This window comes from Aricia agestis, chromosome 6 (assembly GCF_905147365.1).
Source record: "Aricia agestis chromosome 6, ilAriAges1.1, whole genome shotgun sequence".
Lineage (NCBI taxonomy): Eukaryota > Metazoa > Arthropoda > Insecta > Lepidoptera > Lycaenidae > Aricia > Aricia agestis.
Window position 1 is genome coordinate 17,462,412 of NC_056411.1, and position 23,686 is coordinate 17,486,097.

General features: G+C 37.2%; 1 protein-coding gene across 2 annotated transcripts; it reads left to right on the plus strand.

The window, feature by feature from the left end:
• The first annotated feature begins 1,463 nt into the window (after positions 1-1,463).
• LOC121727763 (fructose-bisphosphate aldolase) lies at positions 1,464-13,868 on the plus strand. 2 transcript variants are annotated; one of them, XM_042115750.1, is made up of 9 exons: positions 1,464-1,594; positions 4,785-4,901; positions 5,634-5,725; positions 6,945-7,119; positions 10,416-10,619; positions 11,482-11,597; positions 11,897-11,996; positions 12,691-12,890; positions 13,344-13,868. In XM_042115750.1, the coding sequence occupies exons 2-9, from the start codon at positions 4,790-4,792 to the stop codon at positions 13,437-13,439; spliced, it is 1,095 nt and encodes a 364-aa protein (XP_041971684.1). In that variant the 5' UTR covers positions 1,464-1,594; positions 4,785-4,789; the 3' UTR covers positions 13,440-13,868. The 2 variants fall into 2 exon arrangements, with proteins under 2 accessions (XP_041971684.1, XP_041971683.1); XM_042115749.1 differs by lacking the exon at positions 1,464-1,594 and having other exon boundaries at positions 4,790-4,901; positions 5,634-5,727; positions 6,947-7,119.
• Positions 13,869-23,686: the final 9,818 nt, after the last annotated feature.

Genomic DNA, 23,686 nt, shown 5'->3' on the forward strand with positions numbered 1-23,686 from the left:
CGCCGGATTAATATGCCATATAGAATTCCAAGTCTGACGAATATGTGTTTTCTTGTGTAGCAGATAAAGTTCAGATTCGAGGGATTCATTTAAAAATTTATCACATTATAACGCCGCAACACTTTTCTATGTAAACGTAGGTATTTAATATTTATTATCCAGAATAGTTGTAATTGTTACAACCACAGATTTTAGGTTACAACTCACAATAAAGCTTTCTATAGAATAATTAAAGACGGTCAGACCAGATAATAGATATCTAACATTTTGTAACAACTAACGTACGAACAATTACCTATTGCTTTTTTTCTCTTATAATTTGATCAAACCTTATAACTTACCTACTTCATCATCTACCTACTCAGGTATAATATAATTATTATCTTAAGTATTATTATTATCTGGCTTTACATAAAATCCACATTTTTTTATTTTAAATCATGTTCCCGGTCCTAAAGCCTCCATTTATTCGAAAAAAACGCAATTTTAAATTGTTATTCACCTGCTTCATCCACTGACGTCATCATTATTGTGATAATTATAGAGGGCTATATTACAATAACGAAACTGTAAACTCTGTATAACGACACTGAAGGGACCGTGCATTTTATGACATTGGAGTTGTCGTTAAATGGAGAGAAGAAAAATCAATACTTTTTCGTCAATATACTTACGGTGATGCTATGTAGAGATGCCATTGTATGGTAGACAAGCTAAACCAACCAAAGTCAATTGATTTCGACGCTTTAGAGAGTTTGTCGTTAAATAGAGTGACGTTACATGGAGTTTACACTGTAATTAAGTAGTACTTATATCGATACAAATTAAAGGTACGTAGCTCCATGTTGGTACCGTATAATAAATTTTGTTTTACATAAAACATGTTTTTATTTTGTTACAAATTTCCAGCCCTGGATTTATGAATAGGCCGTATAGGCAGCACTAGCAGCGTCATACCTGGCAGATGTCGCACATTGGGGCGGCGGAAATCTGGGGACACGGCAGTGCCCCAGCCAAGCTAAAATTGTTCTACACTCATAAAAATATAACTACGGCGCTGCAACTTCCGGTCTTTCTTTAAAAAACCACGCACATGGGGATGGGGATTTTTAGGATTTGAATGCTCTATCTTTCTGAGCTGTAAACTCTACAAATTATGGTTATTCTATTCAATACTAGATGGCGCTTTACGATAAATAAAGCGACATCTCTTTAAATATCTAAGATTTACGCTTGGTTCAAAGATTCACGTTTACTCCGCTAGATGGCAGTAGCAGTTATATTTTATGTTGATTGTTATCAGAGACTGGGACCTCTTAAATAAAAACAAAATAATAATTATTGTTACTTAAAACTTTTTAACTAAATCAATAAAAAAGATAGATTATACGAGTAGAATCACGTCAGTGGAATGCCTATTGTAGCTGTCAATAATTGTCATACCCACTGTCAACTGTCATCAATGATTAACAAGACCTTCATTTGACCTTTCCTCGTGTGCAAGTAGAATTTCCCGATACTTTTGACAATTGACAGTTATCACTGTAGAGCAGTAGAGGAGTGATTAGAGTTCATAATTAAAAACATAATAAATGTAAGTAATAAGTATTTAATTAATTAAAATTATGTGTTTTTATGTTAATAATTGATAATAATCTGTGTTATTTTGTGCTTTTTCAAGTTTTTAAAGCTTATGTGAGTATGGTGATGTAATAATAAAAAATGTTATTTTATGATCTTTTATGTGATAATATCTGTAGTATTTAGAAATGAACAAAAATGCTAAATATTCTTTCAATATTACATGTGTTGTTTTCTATTGCACCAAAAAAACATGGAAAACATTTAGAAAATTCTAAGAAATCTTTGAAAATTCTAATGAATAAAAATGTTATTTTTAATAGTTTCTTCTATAAAAAGTTAAGTTCATGAAATCAAAACTTAGGTTCCTACAGTGATATCATAAAAATCTAATTGCAGAAATGTTTACATCATTATTAGTTATTAGAATAGATAAGCTAATAGAGTAAATACTTTACAAATGTCTCTTTATACTATAGTATAGAAACTTGGTTGTGTTCCAAGGCTAAATTCATAATGTGTTTGTACTATATTCACTGTAAAACGTGCTTCATCTCTTTGCGGCGTATTTTTGTGACCTTTCAAGGTCAGTGTGACCTTTTCAGAAACAAAAATAGTCTGCCGTTTAGGATTTAATTCCAAAAAACTTAGTACTAATTATTATCAATAAATTCATGAAATAAAGAAGGGGTAGTATTCTGAATGAAATAATATTTACTTGAAGTTCTTAACTTTGTCACCTTTTGTATTATTACAAGCATGATATTATATAAGTAATATATGTAAGTATTAACTTAAAAGGGGAATTTCTAAATTACTTTTTTCCTAAGAGCAATCTCTTAAATAATTATTATGATGAACTTTGAAGTTTGATTGTTTAATAATCAAAGATGACGAATTCAGATGATGAAATTCAAAGCAATAATGACAAAAACAGTATTAGGTTGCAGTTGCAATAAAACAAAATAATTATCATTAAATTAATGAAGTAAATGTAGTAAATAGCTATCACATTTTTCTAATATTTTTAATTATTTATAAATAAGAATGCAATAAATTATTGTACATTTAATTTCTTGTCTTTAAAATTAAGTTTACTAAATCAATCCAAATGTTGGTCATGACTCGTGACTTGAAACCAATATTTCTGATAGTTGGGGAGGGGATTTCGGGAGTAGCTCCACTCTCCAGCGTGTCAGATTAAGCTTGTATAGGCTTCCGACATGTGTCTAGTTATCATGGTATAGAAATCAGATTTCTCATGTGGTGGGTTCAATTTTTTTTTTATTACATTGGAATGTCATTGGATCTGTCAGATTAAGATACTGGATGTTTAGTATACCCCAAAGAAGCTTCCATATATATACTTAGCCAATTAGCCACTGACGATTCAAAGGTTTGGTAAGCCTGTATTTACATTTTAAAATATAAAAAAGTAGGTAAAGCTTCATATTTTCCACCACACTAAATGATTTAGTCCTTGCTGTCTAAAATATATTATTTATAACTGACTTAAATAAGCAATTTTCTGAATATATTTTCTTTTTCAAAACTTTAAAATGGCTGCAGTTTCTGAACCCACCACTACAATAAAAAATGCTCTTATTATTTTTTAATCAGTTTTATCTAATGTACAAAACCTACTTAGTCTCCATGACGCTCAACTGACTACAAAAATAGCACCCTCCCCTCCTCTACTATGAGTATTCATGAATAAAACCTACTTTGATGGAAAATTAATTACCTGTCAAATGTTGAAAACAGAATTGACAGTCCAAAATTAACAATTTTGAGAAACATGTTTCAATAATTAAATAACAAAGATGCATAAAAATATGTAAAGTCAGGACTAAAATATTAGAGGCACCAAAATTAACTGTGAAAATGGCAAAAGGAAAAAAGAAGGCAAAAAAATCTGCAGAATCAGGATGGATGCCAGGTTTTGGGACAAGGGGTAAAAAATGCTTCTATAATTTTCTATTTGTACTAGAATGGTAAACATTCCGTTCATATTTCTATTCATATTGATTATGATTTTCTAGTTTTTATTATTCGTAGTCTAATAAACACAATAATTATGATTATTAATCTAATTACCAAGACATAGTTTTCCCATTTATTACATACTTAACTATCAGCATAATGTGTTACTTTAATATAAGTATTATATATATTTTTTTAATTTACTGACTATTAAAATTATTAAGGTTTTATCTATCAATAAGAGTAACTGCATCAAAAAATTTGTTCCACGAATTTACAAAATGTGTTCAAAACGGTTGAAATATGGGAGTTACGTTTCCTTAGATTTTATTCTTTGTAGTAAATTTTCTTGGCGATAACTGATCTCACAAAACTACAAAGGTGTGTCTGTTTTACCGTTTACGTCAGCAACTTGAATTTCATTAATAAATAAATTGTTACACACCCACCAAATAAAGTATATTCAAACCAGTTTGAATACTGTAAATTTTTTAAATCCTTAACATTTAAAATGTAAGTTCATATTTGTTTCAAAAACAAGAATGTGTTTTTCACCAAATCTTGTTTTGGGCACATACTAAAGGTCAGATTTATTATCATTATCAGCCCGACAATTCTAAAAGTAGGTGTCTATGAAATAATAATAACTATCTTTTTTTTTTTCTTTTTTATCTATGGACGCTTCACACCACGTCAGTCTGGCCCCGTGCTAAGTACCTAAAGGACTTGTGTTACAGGTACCAGACAACGGAAATATTTAATATTTTTATACTATACATTATACTATATATTATTATTATTATTATATTTAAGATTTTTATTATATCATACACATATTTAATACACATCCAGACCCGGGAACATTGAAAACGTTTTGTTCCGTCGGCGGGATTCGAACCCGCGACCCCCGGCTTGAGCTACCGACGCGCTCACCACTGAGCCACAGAGGTCGTCAAACTATGGAACTATAGTATGCTAATATAGACAAGCACAAGGCAAAACAGAACTTCAGACTTCAGTCTATTAACTGTTACAACTTACAGCAGGCAACCATACAGTAATTATTGTAATTTGTGTACTGCGCACGCACTTGGGCACTATAAAATTACTCCTGCGTAACTGGCCTGGTTTCAATACAACCGGCCACCATCACCGAAACCGGTATGGGAGTTATAATTATTAGTAATGTAACATCTCTTACAATCACGTTCGTGTTACAGCCACAATGACCACCTACTTCAACTACCCCACCCCCGAGCTACAGGAGGAGCTGAAGAAGATCGCCAATGCGATCGTGGCTCCGGGCAAGGGCATCCTCGCTGCTGATGAGTCCACTGGTATGTACCAGTATCATCCAGAATCCTTTGGCTTTCTGATTTTGATACACAGAATGGACATGGTACTAATACCATGCCATAAGCCAGGTTCTAAAACTTGGCTTTATTTGATGCTCTATATCAGTTTTTCCCAACTTGTGGTCCGCAGACCTCTTTATGAGGATCCGAAGTGTTATCTCTAGACCATACATAAACCAATTTTTTTGCTGTTTATTTTATTAAGGGGGTCCGTGAAAACTGCCTGATTTTCTAGGGGGCCGTGGCGGAAAAAGGTTGGGAAACACTGCTCTATAGCTTATTGCATTATATCAGGTTTAAATTTGAGGTAGTACGAATGTGGAAGGAAAATCACAAACTAAAATACTTCAATGTTCATTGCACAGAAGGTCATTGACATAATATGGGCCTCACAGCTGATTTTAAAATAGTATAACAATGAAATAAAAACAGTTATGTGCGCAACAGTGTCCAAGTGAAGAAGAAAGTAAAATCTTTAGTTTGTATTTTGATAAAATAATATTATATTAGACTGTTGTTCCCCAAAATTGTTCAAATCTTATTTTTTTATTTTCTTCGTATTGGGGGTGCCACAAGGGATAATTTTAGGGCCAATTTTGTTTATTTTTTATATTCTATCTTATCGAGAATCTTGCTACTATGGTGGGTCAGTCTATGGGTGTACTACAAGGATCAGTTTTGGTGCCAATATTTACCCTTGTTTTACTTGTTCAGCTACGATGGGCAAGCGTCTGACGGACATCGGTGTTGAGAACACGGAGGAGAACAGGCGCCAGTACCGCCAGCTGCTCTTCACGGCCAATGCGGTGAGTGTTGAACACCGAGATATTAGCGTCTGAACAATTGTGCCTCAAAACAGGGTATGTATGTTTGGAGCCTTTTCGAAGCTAATGAACATTAAAACTTTCTTACATAAGTAAAACTTAAGCCCGGTTTCCGAGGATTTTTGACAGGAGTTTATGTCTTCACTCTTGAACAGTGTTCTTGATTAGATTTCATCAGGTTAGCCAATAGATAAAATTCAGTAATCCCAGAAATCGGTTATTATACGTCTAATTTTATCGTTCAGCTACAGTGCGCGGTTTTAAAATTGCACAAGTTTTGGTAGACTTGCTAAGCTGATAACAGACCTAACAATATATTGTTTTACTACTATTTTTGCTTCAATTAAGTGCAGGACTACAAAATTCAGTATTATAAATTTACCATTACGTTTTTTTCATGATATTAGTCCTACAATTTATATTAATTGTATAACTTTATTATCCTATAACCCTCTGATAACTTTGAAGTATTATTTCGTAATAATCTACATTTATTGTAAAGATTGAAGTGAATTACTGTTTATTTACTTGATAGCAATTAACAGGTCACATATCTACGCTGCGTTTTCATCCTTACGTATAATTTTGCTGCAAGCTAAAATAAATGAATTAGAATTCTATTCTTAGTCCATTTCATTTAAAATTTGTGGTTTTTTTTCCTCAAATAGTTTGGCAAGGCTTGTAATATTTGGTATTCACAACCCTCTACAATATTATTAGATTACGAATTATGGAAATGTTTTGTACTACTTTGGTATAATATAAAAGATACCTGTCGCACCACTGACATAGTATGTACTACGTAGTACTTACTACCTCAGTGGGCCGCACTCAGGGACATATTTTAATGGTTACTTAATTTAATTTCCCTCGCCTTTTTGCGGCGTTGCAAATTGCATAGCTTTTTAAATGGCGGGCTTTGATCGCGGCGACCGAATCAAGAAATTCCATAACGAAAAATCCTAACACACCCCACTCCGACCAAGCGGCGTTCCAAGCGGCAACGCCGCACCGCTGTGCCGGTCGGTGCGGCGTTGCCAGCTTTCGCCCCGGTGTTTGCGTGCGTGCGACTATACGTAGGTATGCGAATTTTGATTGCACAAGTTGTTAAAAAATTCTATACAATAGCTTTACCGCGGCAGTCCAACTGCCACACGTATTTTCTTTTTTCACTTCTTCTGAACTTGTCTTCTCTTCCCAGTGCGTAGCCGAGAACATCTCCGGCGTGATCCTGTTCCACGAGACGCTGTACCAGAAGGCCGACGACGGTACACCGTTCGTGAAGCTGCTGGAGAAGCAGGGCATCATCCCCGGCATCAAGGTCGACAAAGGTGTTGTACCGCTGTTCGGCTCGGAGGACGAGTGCACCACACAAGGTGGGTGGATGATGAAATGAAACATGTAATGAAATGCAGTGGCCGCCTTACTTATTGCGAGGCCTCGGGCGGAAGGTCTTGATGGGCGGCAGGTCATTGCGAGGCCCTGGGCAGCAAATCTTTGCGCGAGGGCCTGGGCGGCAGGTCTTTGCGAGGCCCTTGGCTGCCGGTCTTTGCGAGGCCCCGGGCTGCAGGTCTTTGCGAGGCCCCGGGCGGCAATTCTTTGCGAGGCCCCTGGCGATTTCCTTGTTTGCCACCCTCATAGGACCGCCACTGATGAAATGAAATATTAATTATATTTATTTCAAGGCAATGTAGTGAGTAGTTGACGTAAAAGTGACGTTTGATAGTCGCCATATTGGCGCTGATAGCAGTAGTGGGAGTACTTGGAACTAATACTAGTTTCTACAACCAATAGCGATTAAGTGGCCATTTGCAAGTTAAGTCAGGTTTAGTTCTCTTCCCCCGCATTGGGGGCGCTGATTCCGCTTCAAATAGGCACAAAAAACAGTAGTCATTTCAAAGGGTATCGAAGTCCAGCGTACTTGTATAATGGAGGTCAGTGAAATAAAGTCAGTAGTTATGTTTGTGTGGTGTTATGCCACTCTTTGGAAATATATGGGTATCATAAGTCCAGCGTACCTACTTGTATAATGGAGGTCAGTGCTTTATTTGAATGGCTGACAGTTGTTAACAGATTGTAATTTGTAACGGACCACCACAGTACCACGTTGTCGGCATCTTGCAACGGATCAAAAGCATTTTATTGTGACAATATCAAGACATTATCCTTATGATGACAGTCCAAAGATTATATTATTATGTGAATAAGACAAGATAATATGCACACGTAAATATCGTGTGCAAAGATAATCGAGGAAGATACATTTGGTAATCTCTCCCAATCGTTGTCAAATGCGGTACACGTACCATTACTACTATACCAGCAATGCCCTACTGCTATTTCAGCAATAAGGTACAAAATAAACTTGTTCACAGTAACTCCGGATTTATAAATTCTATTTTTCATTTTTGACAATCCATAAAAATGTGAAATTCTGGTAGGTACTTAGGATCTGTTGTTTTCCTTTGTCTATACATTTGACTATTCCACTGTGCTAGGCATAGGTACAATCTACTGAATTTAAATAATACTTTACCTACATTTTTGCCTATTAGAGAGAAATAAACATGTTTTTAAAGTGATCTTGTATTCATTGACCATGATAAAAATAGTTGTTTACGTTGACCTGAATAGTATTCGCCATTTTAACACCAAACAAGTGTACAAAGTTAAATAATATGAACTTTGATACTGGCTAAATTGATCAAATAAATTCGCGGTGATGAAGTCCAATATAGATGTTTACTGTTTAGCAAGTAGCAATATAAATGAACCATTTAAAGAGTCCGGGTGCCATCGAAATTCTCATACAAACGTAATACCAAGATCATTTCCCATACGAGAATATTTACTACTTAGGTAATTACTATCTTAAGCTGAATATAATAACTCAAATATGGTAAATATTCTCGTATAGGAAATAATCTTGGTATTACGTTTGTATGAGAATTTCGATGGCACCCGGACTCTTAATACTAAACTTTATTAACCACAAATGAAGACACATAAAAGTTACAAACTTGCCACTTAGGCTGTTTTGGGCTTATGAATTTGAATGGCTCATTCAAAATGCATTGTATTGCCTCTTCACTTTCCAATTTCAGTTGCTCCTAAGCCGTGCTTACATTATATTGATTTTCACGCTCGTGGGAATGAATTATTGGAAACATAATATTATGTGTAGAATATTATAATATTATTTAATTGTTTATATTATGTCGAAATTCTTACATCATTATTCAAGACCTTTTATCATCACGATACTGGGGGCTCGGCAGCATTATCTACACTATATTAACACTGCTCTGTGATAAGCACATGTTTTGCAATGTTATCTGAAAAAAAATATGGATATCACAAGTCATTGAGTGGTATAAAATTAGCCCAGCAACAAGAAACCTAACTTGGATGTAACATAGTGAAAATATATTAGAACCAAAATAGGATTATGTTATGGTCATGTAATGACTTCTAATTAATGGTCGTTATAACTTTCTTAAGTGATAGAACTAAAGCCCCTTCCACTTAGGTATGCTAGTAAAATTTTTACTTAACTATTAAAGGCCAGCTCTTCGGCTTTGTCTGCCATGAGATGTTACCAATACGCCAGAAAAAATCAAGCAGGCCTATTGTATAGATTTTTGCCGCCTAAATATTTTTGTTAAGAATAAGTATTTATAAATTTTCGTTGTTATAAAGGGTTTTAGTTATATTCGTCTCGATTTGAATTATCTTGAATGTTATCAATGATTCATTAGTTATCAATAAACAGTCAACGGACGTTCAAAGACCAAAGTGTTGTACTTTGACCGTCTTAAACTAAGTACACTATTAGTTATCTATTCATTAAGTTAAATAGAATTTGATGTAGGTAAATTGTTGCTAAGTTGTGGAATATTTTCGGAGGAACATCATACAAGTAATGCTCATTAAATTATCTTGAAATAGGAAATTTTCTTCAATGTGCGATGCGTTACATGCCTGGCGTAGCATATTAAGAGGATACACCAGGGGCTAGAGAAATGAAAAAAAAGTACGTGTAATATCTATAGCTGTCTCCCTTACCTCAAGCCTATACCGCAGAACGCGATAGAGACAACTGCAGAAAATCCAGAAAATCAACGATTCGTTGTCCCCTGATTCCTTCTCCAAAAATTAACCGATTTAAGTAGTTTTTTCATTAAAGATTAAAAAAAGGATTGAGCTGTGTTCCTATGTTTTGCTTTTTTTGTATAATCTAGCCAAATCTGTTTTCTGGACGTTTGAACACAGCGGAAAATCTGGCCATTTTTTTGGGTTTTTGAACATTCATATCTTATTTAATAATTAAATTATGAAAAAAAAGAAAACATAGGGACATTGTATTAGTGGCCGTAGATATTCAGGAAAAAAATTATAACTCTACTAGCATTATCCAGGGAGGAAACAGGGGACAACGTTTGTATGGAAAAAAGGGCGGTGTGGACTCCTCTTAAGGTCCCTTGTTATAAATGTTTGTCCATATGTTGCCACTTCACCCTTAAAAACTGAAATACTTTGAATCCCGGAAAAACCGCTGAACCAATTTAGATTTAATATGGAGATAAATACTTTGATTTCCAGAAAAAGACAGGATAGTTTTTTTTTTACGTTTTTTATGAACCGACTAAAATTCCTTTATTCCTCATTCTAGGTCTCGACGACCTCGCCCAGCGCTGCGCCCAGTACAAGAAGGACGGCTGCCACTTCGCCAAGTGGCGCTGCGTGCTCAAGATCGGCAAGAACACCCCCTCGTACCAGGCCATCCTCGAGAACGCCAACGTGCTGGCCCGCTACGCCTCCATCTGCCAGAGCCAGCGCATCGTGCCGATTGTGGAGCCCGAGGTGCTGCCTGATGGTGAGTACTTCTGATGTCAGCAATGGGCATTGTCCAAAAAAAATCACATGTACTTTTTATATTTTTTTTCGTTAAAATAGGGTATTTTAAGAATATAAATTAAATAATTTTGAAATTCATTGGCTAGTTTTTTATCAATAAATTTTTAAAGTTTCGCTCTGACGTCATCATCGGCGGCCAATAATTGACCTCTGCAGTATGTTTTTTCCTTTCAATATTATTTATAATGGCTGGTTCGTCAAATGCAAGTTCTCATTATGTGAAAGCTGATACGAGAAGCTTACCAAAAGTTCGAAACGTAATGTTGGACGAATTTATTGCTTATTTAACGCCATTGAAGGTCAAACAAAGGTTAAACATATTTGTTCAAAAATATAAGTAACTAATGGGTATTTTTTTCGTTTATATACAGAAAAACGATCACTGACCTTATTCCTCGAAATGTTTTTGTAATGAGCAAAATTAAAAAAAAAATGGACAATCCCCATTGCTGCTGCTCCATTTGTAAGAGCAGATTGTGAATACACTTACATCCCACTGATGACTTGTTGTTTGATAATATAATATATTCGCCATCGATCTCACAGCGTTTTCGAGAGTTTTATTACAAGCTAGGTGTAACTGTAAGGCCAGGCGTGCACTAGCAGCCACGTCGCGGCGGCCATCGAAAGTATGGTGTGGCCACTGGCCGCCGTGCGGCCAGGTGAGCGTGGTCTATGGCGGTTTTATACTAAGGTGATTATCTCGATGGCCGTCGCGACCTGGCCGCTAGTACGCGCCCGGGCTTAGGGAATTATTCACTAATTTCTCTACTCTTATACACATATACTAATTTCAAATTTGTTTATCCACCTGCCTCCAGGTGAGCACGACCTGGAGCGCGCGCAGAAGGTGACGGAGACGGTGCTGGCGGCGGTGTACAAGGCGCTCAACGACCACCACGTATACCTCGAGGGCACGCTGCTCAAGCCCAACATGGTGAGTGCTGCAGCCCTGGTATCTTGATACCAGGACCTTGGGTGTGATTTCACATTCGATCAGGGAAAATACGTCTGAAGTAGACGTCTTTCGTCATTCAGGATCTTGATTCGAACCAAATTAGTACGATGAAACCACCTTGGTTATTCGTATGTAAAACAACGCAACGCGAAGTGTGGACTGGCTCTTACTGTTTATGGTTTTGCATATTGTAAAATGTGTTATCTATAGGTACGAGTACCTACCATATTGTCAAATATGTAATTGTGTAGTAACTAACATTTCCTCATCAATTCCAGGTGACCGCCGGCCAGAGCTGCCCCAAGAAGTACACACCCCAGGACGTCGCGCGCGCCACCGTCACCGCGCTCCTGCGCACCGTGCCCGCCGCCGTGCCCGGTGAGCGCTCAAACCACTGTTCAAATAACTCTAACCTGTAAGGCTACGTTTCCACCAGAGCTGAGCGGAGCTGTGTTGCGAGGGATGTGTTTTTGAGAACCAATAGCATCGTCGCGTTGAGCGATGTCATGGCAAAGTCATGTCAATGAAGCGATTCTATTGGTTGTCAAAAACACATTCCTCGCAACACAGCTGCGCTCAGCTCTGGTGGAAACGCAGCCTTAGAATTGTCTAATAGCAGCCTTAGCTAGCCGCATTTATAAAAGGCAGTTATAGGCCACGGCCGAGGGGCGACAGCGTTCATAGAGGCCCTACAGATTACATACATAGGGCGCCGGAAATAAGTGGCCTACTCTCATAAAAAATATAAATTCGGCACTGGACATTACAATTATGTATTTATGATATTAAATACGAAAACCAAACAATAATAAAATCCATCTGTCATTGTCTATTCAAAAAAATAAATCGTTTCTTTGGTGGTTACGCTAAGCTTGTTGTGATAAAATTGTCATACGTATTGTGGCGCTTTTCCTGTTATGCGTGCTGCCAGTTGCCACCCACGCGCGGTTTTAGTCTACATACAAGACAAGATGCTCCGGGCCGCGAGCGTGTAGCCCGCACTACAGGAAAAGCGTCTATGAAATGGTGGTAAATGGTAATAAATAAAATAAATAACTATTATATGTTACAGGCATCACATTCCTGTCCGGTGGGCAATCCGAGGAGGAGGCATCAGTCCACCTGAACGCCATCAATTCTGTGGACCTCAAGCGGCCGTGGGCCCTCACCTTCAGCTATGGGCGCGCGCTCCAGGCCTCCGTGCTCCGCGCCTGGGCCGGCAAGAAGGACAATGTGGCCGCTGGCCAGAACGAGCTCATCGCGCGTGCTAAGGTAAAGTGTGATTTGAGTGAGGTAAAGTGTATTGCACAGTCACGAGGACTGTGCAATAAGAGTGAATCTCGCTTGACGCCAGCTGCTGCTGCTATTGCAGGCCTTTCTGCGAACCTCAGTGGGAAAATACTGACATTAAAAAATATATAATATTTTGAGACAAATAAAAGCAGAGAGGTAAACGCCATCCCTAGGTGAGATGCGCAAACAGCTTACAATGGTTTTTACGCCGCTGCGTAACTAATTTGCAGAAAACATAAGCGCCATCTCTACGCAGATTTACGAGACGATAGAGATGATATATTTTTAACTAAAAATGTTCCATGTTCTAATACGATTAGATCAAGTAGACTAATATTTTGGAGCTGGCAGCTCTGAAATGTATTCCGCTTAATTTCAGCTACCGTTTTCAGTGACTTGAAACTAAATAACGATTTGTTTTCTTTTTTTCAGGCCAACGGCCAAGCGGCCCAGGGCAAGTACGTGGCTGGCTCCGTAGCGGGAGTCGGCGCACAGGCCGGCCTCTTCGTCGCCAACCACGCTTACTAAACTATGAACTCGTTACATATTTATTTCCAATATATTACAAAAAAGAAAGTTTATTTCATTGACGATAATATTAGCACAAATATCGTAGAGCCACAAATTGGCGCGCTCGCAAAACAAGATGGCGCCCGTTACGTCACAGTCTACAAATATCGTAGAGCCACAAATTGGCGCGCTCGCAAAACAAGAGGGTGCCCGTTACGTCACAGTCTATGTTACAAATTTAAATTACAATATTTAAATGTTTTCTCGAATGTAATTTTGTAGAAGTGTTGACTTTGAAATTAGACGCATGTAGCTTCATCTATTTGTGCATCATGTAAAGAAATTATATGGAATCAGAAATACTATACCTACACTATTTATATGAGATGAAATGTTTTATTATTTTAGGTATTAAATTTATTTTGATAATTAAGAAATGTGTTGTATAAATCGTGTAGTTTCATTTTGGAACCCCATGCCACGTTATTTTAGTTATCACTATTCACTTGTAAAAAGTTCAATATAGAGACAATAGAAATCATTCAATATGTAGAATGTTTTAATTTTTATTAGGGTTCCGTACCCAAAGGGTAAAAACGGGACCCTATAATTACTAAGACTTCGTTGTCTGTCCGTCTGTCGGTCTCCAGGCTGTATCTCTAGAACCGCTATAGCTAGATTTCTGAAATTTTCACAGATTGTGTATATCTGTTGCCGCTATAACAACAAATACTTACTGAAAATAAAATAAATATTTAAAGGGGGCTCCCATACAAAAAACGCAATTTTTAGCCTATTTTTGCTTTGTATCGGTACGGAACCCTTCGTGCACGAGTCCGACTCGCACTTGTCCGATTTTTGCATTAGTTCAATGGCAAAAATATAAAATACTAGGTGACGCCCACAACTCCGTTGCGCCAAAATTCGTTTATCGCGCGGGAACCGTACATTTTTCCGGGATAAAAAGTATCCTATGTCCTTTCCCCGGACTCAAACTTTCTCCATGCCAAATTTCAGCGAAATCGGTTCAGCGGTTTGGGCGTGAAGAGGTAACAGACAGACACACTGTCGCATTTATGAATATATTTGTATGGAATATGAATGTAGTGTTAATTTTCCACAACCTGGAGCTGTATAGTTACAGGAGCCTACAATTTTCTTAAACGAAACTCTTATCCACACTGCCCTTATCACTATATTACGTAGATAAGAGGGGATCAAGCATGGCAAGCCCTGACCAAGTTGAGTTTAAACTTTAAACGCTTACCTACAATAGACAGTACCTATCGTGGTATAACGTAAGGTAAATTTTAATATATTTTTCATCGGTCGAAAGTACCTAAATTTGAGGTTTGTGATCGAACCTTTAAAAATTCATATCTTTAAAAATATTAACTTTATCGTAAAAAGTCATAGGACCTTTTTATTGCTATTTCAATAAAGAATATACTTATAAAAATTTTGTTCGGTTGAAAAATAGCAATTCCTTGCAATTGTTTAAACAATGTTTGTTTAAACAATATGGCACCGGGTTGCGCCCTGGCAACATGCATTTATATCATCAGGAGGGCAATTTGAAGAGGATCGCATAAAAAAATTGAGGTGGAATCACTGACATAGTATGTACTACGTATACTTACTACCTCAGTGGGTGGAATAGTTTTCGGTACTCATGCGCCGACTCGTCCTAGTTTACATTGACCCGTTGCCAAAACTCAACTCTTGTATGTCTTCGTCTCCACGCTATGGCATAGCTTTTTTTGGTATGGGAATGAAAGAGATAGGTCTACGAATTTCTTTCTAGCTACTCGACCTCAGACCTGACTATATCTAGTAAACAATATTACTTATGTTTGTTAGTATAAAAAGCAACCACCAAATTAAGCCATGCCTATGGATCGATTATCGAAGTATTTGATGGTACAAGTGCAACATACTGCGGTAAACGTGTAAACAATAACACGATAGACGAATGCTAATATTATTTTCCATGAGACTAGACTGGAGACGAGACGAGACAGTACCCAGCGCGGCGAACAGTATGCAAATTCCGATACAATGTCGCCGACCGCGTGGCGTCTTCGATGAGCTCGATGTAAATATAAGGACGTTTACATTGTACGATCCCAATAATCCCATAATAATAATTATGGCGGGTCTCGAGATATTTTTTTATAAAATAAGGGGTAAACAAGCAAACGGGTTACGGATCACCTGATGAAAAGCAACTACCGTCGCCCATGGACAGCACTCACAACATTAGAAGAGCTGCAGGTATATTGCCGGTCTAAATAAATCTCTGAAGATAATATGGCGCGATGCAGATGGTATGGCGCGACGCGAACGATCATGCATTTTCAGTTTTGAAGGGTCTTGATTCTTGTATGTAGTTATGTAGTCTTGTTGTAGCCTTGTTTTTATTTTTGCTATTTTAGATAATATAATATTATTGATATAACGAGATAGACAATAGGTTTGCCGGGCTTTATAGGTGGGTAAATTAAAATATTATAATTTATAAGTAATAACAAAAATACAAGTTTTCTTCGTTAAAATGTAATTACCTAACCTGTGATAAACCTAATAAGTCAACGCGTTCATTGAAGAAATAATTGTCATAAGTGCTAACGCAGTGGCGGATTTACCAATAGGCTAAGTAGGCTGGAGCCTTGGGCGGCAGATTTAGAGGGGCGGCAAATTTAGCCCCATTTTATTATCTTACAGAAATAAAAAATCCCACCAAAAACATTTCTTGTAAAATATTGCCGAGCCGACCACAATATAAGGTTAACGGTTTACCCTGTGAAAAAGATATGAGATCTAATGTAGAGTCAAGCTCCTGAAACACGGCCTAACTCTACTGACCCTAACTTAAACAAATTCTACATGCCAGTGAAACCTTGTATATTCGTCTCAGCAAAAATTTTCAAAAAATGTTTTTGGTGGGATATGATTGTGAACTAAACTAATATTGTATTGAATTTCAAAGGTTAGTTATAGGGGCCGGGCGGCAAAAATTAAATAGCCTACAGGCGGAAAATTTGTAAATCCGCCTCTGTGCTAACGATATCGTATCGTTGCATTTAAATGACGGCGACACTTTGATTAAAAGGTAACTTTCCTCAATGAATATAATGTTGCATATTTTTTATATCTTTCTTACGATAAATGGAAAATCATTGCAGGTATCTTATGGGCTATGGGCCTGAACCGTCTGATTTAGGCCGGCCGCAAATTGTCCGAAATTTCTGATCAGAAACATATGAACTGCCATCCGATCGAGTACTGTGGTGTTTCGTCCCAACCAAGGTTTTTGGGCCCAGTGGGCCCAATTACCAGATATGAATTTTTAACATTTTTTTCATCTGGCGATTGGTCCCAAGTAATTATTTTTTATTACTTTTGGGCTTATGTCCGTAGGGCTAGCAAAAAAGTTGTAGATTAGAATAAAAAACAAAATAATTGCTTTCTATGAAAGCATTTTAAATAACACTGAATGAATATAATATGATATTTAAAGAAAAATAATAAAATTTCTTATTACATAAATACATATTTTCTAAATAATCTAATTATATTACTTATTATAAAATAAAAATAAAAAATGTTTTATTTCTGAGTAAATTTGAATTAATTTTTTTTCAGAATGTCTACCTGATGCCTACCACCGGTTCGGGAACTACCCCGGCGAGAAGAACCGGCGTAAGAAACTAGCACGGGTTCCACTTTTTACCAAAAAAGTGAGAGAAAAATTATTCTTTTAAAATAAAGTTTACAATTTTGTAACTTTATATTATATACAATGTCAACATACATAATTGTAAGTCATAATATAATAATGTAGAAGTAGCCTTGCAAGAAGCCATCCTACTCCCAAGATGTGCCATCTTCTATGAAATCATTGACCTTATAATAAGCTTTGGCACACAAACGCTCTTTGACTACTTTTTTAAATTTATTTATGGAAAGATTTTGAACGTTTTCTGGGATTTTATTGTAAAGGCGTATACATTGACCTTTAACCCTTTGACGTATAAGGGACATGGGTGTCCCCAACTTTTAATGTAATTTTTTATCCAAATAATAACTTTATTGAAAAAAATAATCTTTCCAAATCACAGTTTTTGAACGTGCCTTTAGTTGTTTTTAATTAGTTGGTAGCTCTGCGCGAAAAAAAGTTAAATTGTTTCCTATTACTTTTCGGTGTTTTGGCGCGCTTCTTTGATATTTTTCAGAAGTGATTTTATTTATGTTTTCTGTGGTAATTACTAACTTCTTGTGCAACATTTCATGAGAATGGTAAGTAAAAGTTGTGAATTTACTACTATTTTTTAGATTTTATGAAAATAAAGTAACTAAAACACGATATTTACATCAAGGGACACTGCTGTCCCAATATGCGTAAAAGGTCGTACTCCTATATTATTACTGATATTATTTTATGGCTTATTTATTCAATGTTATTCGTATTTTATATTAATGTTCATTCTTTTAGGCCATGTAAAGGCGAAATTGTGTCCGTCTGGTACCTTTTCACGCCCAAACCGCTATACCGATTTTGCTAAAATTTCGTATAGAAGAGGTATTTTGTCGGGAAATGACATAGACTTTTTATGTCGGAAAAATGTACGGTTCTCACGCGATAAACGAATTGTGGCGTAACGGAGTTGCGGGCGTCATCAGTATACAAATTATTTTATAATAAAAAGTATCCTCGAACGATAATTATGTGGAGGAGTATCTTATGGCTGATAACAGTGATGATAAAGATGCCCTAATCTTGGATGAGGAAGACCAGGCGTTTATCCAAGGAGATATGGAAGCTGGTGTATCAAAACTCCGAATTTTGTTGACATCGCGCGCTATAAACTGAAGTCCACGCGGACGAAGTCGCGGGCAACAGCTAGTATATAATATAAAATTGTCGTGTCACAATGTTAGGCCCCGTACTCCTCCAAAACGGCTTTACTGATTTTAACCAAATGTTATATGCATATTCAGTGGGTCTTAGAATCGGCTACTGGGTACTTATTATATTGATAAGTGCATTTGTTGGATAAATAATAGTAATACAACTCGAGACTGACGGCGACCATTGTTTGTGCGACGGGATAGCGATGGATCTTGCCATGGTGACATACTTATTTAGTCACTTCAATAAAATAATACGGGCGAAATACTTTATATTGGCAAAGAAACGTTTGCCGGGACAGCTAGTATATTGTTATAAACATAGCGTTCGCAATATCGTAGACTCTACATTGTAGAGACTAGAGTTCACTTGTGATTTCAAGAATAATATTATTATAGCCACATTATAGCCACTAGCTAGTAGTAGTAGGCACTATAACCGAGGCTAAACTATCATCATGTGAAAATCAAATTGTGTTCAGTATTTTTTTAGAAGTAATCACGCTTAAAAAACTTTCGAGGGTTTTACCCATGAAGCTAAATATTAGCTTCATGGTTTTACCACAACTCAACAGCTTATAACCAAAGTATGGAGATAACTTATTCAATTTGTTAGTTTGGCAATTCTCGGGCCCAAAACATTGAACTTTGATATGTACCCATAACTAATAGTCATTATCACAATCACTGAGTGTGTGATGAGTTTGATGTAAACATCAGTGAATATCGCGTATTTCATCCAACTTCATACATTCGGAGTTCAACCACCTCGACATTACAAACCCATTATAAGCGTTATTGCTATTTTGGGTAATATACCAAAGTAATAATTTATGACTATCAGATATTAGTGACTCGATTCTAATAACTATTTATTAGTTTTGCAAACAATTTTCGAGTTTAATTTCTCTACTAAAAGATACTAAATGTCGCCCGCAACTCAAACCACTACTCATATTCGTTTAACGCGCGGAAACTGTATCCTTTTCCGGAGCAGGGGAGTTCGGGGTGGCGTTGTGGGGACGCCGTCATCCATCGTACCGAGCCCCCGAGTTGGTCGTGATACACAATGTAAAAAAAGGTTGTCTGGAAGAAATTGCTATTTAGTAATAAGACCGCCTTTGTGTAATCGTCATTTTATGTGTTTTTGTCGTATGTTGTTACTGTAACTGTGTGCACAATAAAGTATATTCATTCATTCATTCATTAAATTCAATGTACTCCTGTGCATAGCTATGGCTTATGCAAGCCTCATGAGGCCTCTGTTCGGCCGTGGAAGGCCCTTGTGCCACACAGAAGGACTCGCTCGCTCATGTGATTCCGCGGCCCGCCTAGGGCAAATAGTGGAGTGCCGAGTTTTTAGTGGGTAGGGGCTACGTCCACTACCATCTTTCGGGCGCAGCAGAGACCCACATACTTGCGGGCAGGACCCACATCCCCCGCATAGCATTTTATCGGCGAAAAACATAAAAAGGTACCTTTTCCGGAATTGAAGTATCCTTAGATGTCCTTTCCAGGGACTCAAAGGATCTCCATACCAAATTTCATCAAAAACGCTGTAGCGGTGTCATCTAGAAAAACCTACTCAGTCTTGTAGATTGTAACTTTTAAAGGTTTTTCGATCGGGACAGCTCATGATGACGAAGCTATGTGTAAAAGTAGATCACGTTATCATCAGGGTTTGTTTACATTCTCCATTGTAAAAGTCATCAGCCTAAAAACGTAATGGTGTTTGAATGGGCAACCGTATTAGTAGGATAAATGGTGGTAAGCTTGTGAGTGGTCTATTATCTAAAAAGCATAAGGTCTCTACCTTGAACAAGGCGGAAAGCGGAGCGGAGGCGGCAAGGCGGCAGCGGTGGCGACGGCCACGCAGGCATAAAAAGGGCAGCTGCTAATAGCAGAGAAGAAATAGAGGAAAATGTGGAAAAACCGGGGGAAATTATTTGAAAGGGATTATCTCTACTGGAGCAATTTTTCTGTTATATGGAACAGATAAGAAGTAGACCACGTGAAGGATCATAGGCTATTTTTTGTGGAAAAATGTACGGTTACTGCACAATATACTTTTATGATTTGCGCGTAAACTATTCAATCTATTTTGATGGAATTTGATATGGATTTCGTTTGAGTCTCGGCAAAGGACAAGGAATACTAATTTTGTCCCGGAAAATGTATGGTTCCCACACAATAAACTTTTATGATTATTGCCTTAAACTGTTCAATCTATTTTGATGAAATTTGGCATGGAGATTGGAGATACTAATTTGAATCTGGGACAAGGAATGTTTTTTGTCCCGGAAAAATGTGCGGTTCCCACACTATATACTTTTCTAATTTGCGCGTAAACGACTCAATCGATGTACGGGAACAACTATAGGTATAAACTAAAGCTAGTAATATAACGCTCGCGCAACCGCGTCGCCGCCGCGTCGCTCTCGCCGCTCCGCCGCCCTCCAGATTTAAGGCAGAGGCCTTAAGATCAGCTGAAGCTTGTAACACGGGAGACGCAACGCAGCACAGCATTTTTAAAAACAGCTATCAACTAATCTAAATTGTACTTTATATTCTACACAAGAAGGTACTTCTTTAAATGCCACAGTTTTTGACTGGCGCCCGATACTGTGTGATGAACGTAAATAAATTATAATATACCTTAGGTATCCTAACCTTTTGTAGTGCAATTTTTCCGCATCGGAAATGTACCGGAGCCAAACAAATTATTATGTGGGTGCGTTCAACTTTCATACCTAATTTGCATTTTATTTGTCGCTCGGAATTCATAATTTAACCTGGTTACGTGGCCGGGGAATCCCGAGGAAAGTTTGCGCATATTTTAGTCCATGTCGTGCGTAGACGGCAGACATAACTTTATACAGGGTGTGATAAAACTAAGTGATTAAATACTTTAGGGTGTGTACGTGTTCCTTGTAGAGAGTTCACTGTGAAAGTAGCAGCGCTGAAAGACCAATTTTTTTTTTACTTTTGTATGGGGAAACTCGTTAGTCGTGACGCTCGGACCCTTGCCCATACAAAAGTAAAAAAAAATCGTCTTTCAGCGATGCTACTTTCACAGTCTACAAGGAACACGTACACACCCTAAAGTATTATCACTTATTTTTGTTACACACTGTATACAGTTCACTGTAAAAGAAGCAGCGTTGAAAGAGTTGTGATTTGTATGGTCAAGCGCCCGAGCGTCATGAGTTTTCTTATACTTAAACGTTTAAAAGTTAGGGCCCTTCCACACGACGCGGACGCATCAGAAACGCGCGTCGCGTCGTCATTCAGTGCGCAATAAATACGTCGTGTGGAAAAAAAAATGATTTTTTTACAGTAACTCGATATTGGGTACCCAATAACTACCCATATTATTATTATTTATAAGTACACCCTAAACGAAATTCTGATTGTCGCTGGCTCTTGGACCATTAAAGTTATTAGCTGCAACTTGCAAGTTGCAACATTAACGGCCGTTCCCAATATTTGATCTATCTCTGGTTTTGCCCTACTAGAGATAGGAATAGCTCACAATTGACATAAAATATATGTCTCTAAAGTCAATTGTGAGCTATTCCTATCTCTAGTAGGGCAAAACCAGAGATAGATCAAATATTGGGAACGGCCGTTAAACGATACTTTGATGACATTTTGTCTTTTATTATTACTTATTAGATTTGTTTGTTTTAATATTCAATTTTTAGAACGTCAAAATGTATAAGCGCGGCGGGGCGTCCAAATTTTTCTGATCACCGGATAATGTGAGGCCGGGCTTAATGACAATGTTTTGCACATTTCGTGTAGGTTAGATTTTACATTCCCTTTTTACGATTCCTCCTACCTTCTCGTATTTGTTGTTGTTGGACCGTCGGATGTTGTTTTGTTATTAACGTTAAAATCGTTAAATTATATCACCACATCGTAACTCGTGATTATCTGTCATGGCTTAAAATAATCTTACGGTAGGTGTAGGTGTTACGTTTTTCAAATGCTCACCTGATTTTTTGTTCGTAGTCTATGTGGCAAAGGACAAACGTAGGTACCTAAAACAATTTCCATTCCATTCTGATGCCTACTGGATTTTTGTTCTTAGTTGTGGCTAACCGCTAAGGACAATAGTTATCTGAGTTATTTATTTTATTATTAAGTTGTGGATGAGCTCAACAACTTAAAACATAATATTAATAAAGTACAAGCACAGAATACATGGTACCTATAAGTTTAACAAGCTTATTAGCAACTTAGCATTTAGCAATCCATCGCCTAAATAATTTTGGGTAAAGTAACTATATACCTATATTAAGATACTTTCCCAAGCGCAATGTCCAAACTCCAAGCTAGTCCATAAAAAAATTAAGTAAACAGGTAAAGACTTCTATTTAAACTGATGGTACCTAGGTAGGTACTTATCTCAATAATCAATATTTTTGGCTTTTTTATAAAATAAGGGCACAAACGAGCAAACAGATCACCTGATTGAAAGCCACTACCGCCACCTATGGACACTCGCAACCATGGGCGTATATAAGGGGGGGGGGGGGGGGGGTCCTGGGGGTCTGGACCATGAAGCTAATTAGTTCATGGTCTGGGCCCCCCCACCACTCTCTCATCTTACTTGCCCAATCGACAATATATTATACCCACCGATTTTCATCGGCGAGGTACATGTATTTTTTTCTATTTACAATATAATAATAATGAATATAATGTGGAGCGTGGGTATTTAGGCTGCTGCAGAACCCTTCATGGGCGAGTCCAACTCGCACTTGGCTGCTTTTTTACGTTAGGTTAGGTTAGGTTAGGGTTAAGGGTCCCTTATCAAAGCTATATATATACGCCCGTGCTCGCAACATTAGATGAGCTGCAAGTGCGTTGCCGGCTTAAAAGTCTTAATAAAGAATAGGTATTTACTATTCGTATTCGCACATTATCTCGTTATTTTAACCTTAATATTTAAAGTAGGTAAGAGCATAATATTATTTGTTATTTGATATTTCCTACTAATCCCATTTCTTGAACACTGCTGCTCTAGAATCACAATAGCATTATGTTTGTATGTCACCTAATTGTTCTACTTTTGGGCCGAAATGCACTGAGACAATGATTCTGGGTTATTTGGGATTTTCCGAATAATGGCCGGTTTACATTATTCAAATCCAGTGATCCAATCCAGAGATTTTTTTTGCAAAATTGCATTCCAATTTCCAGTACACTCGAATTTCCAGCGCTGTTACATTATTCGGTATTCCAATAGTAATCCAGTGCAGAATTGGATTGGAATAATGTAAACCGGCCATTACACCTACAACCTCTTGGGTCTGGCAAAAACCTTCAAAACTCAAAATATCTGCACA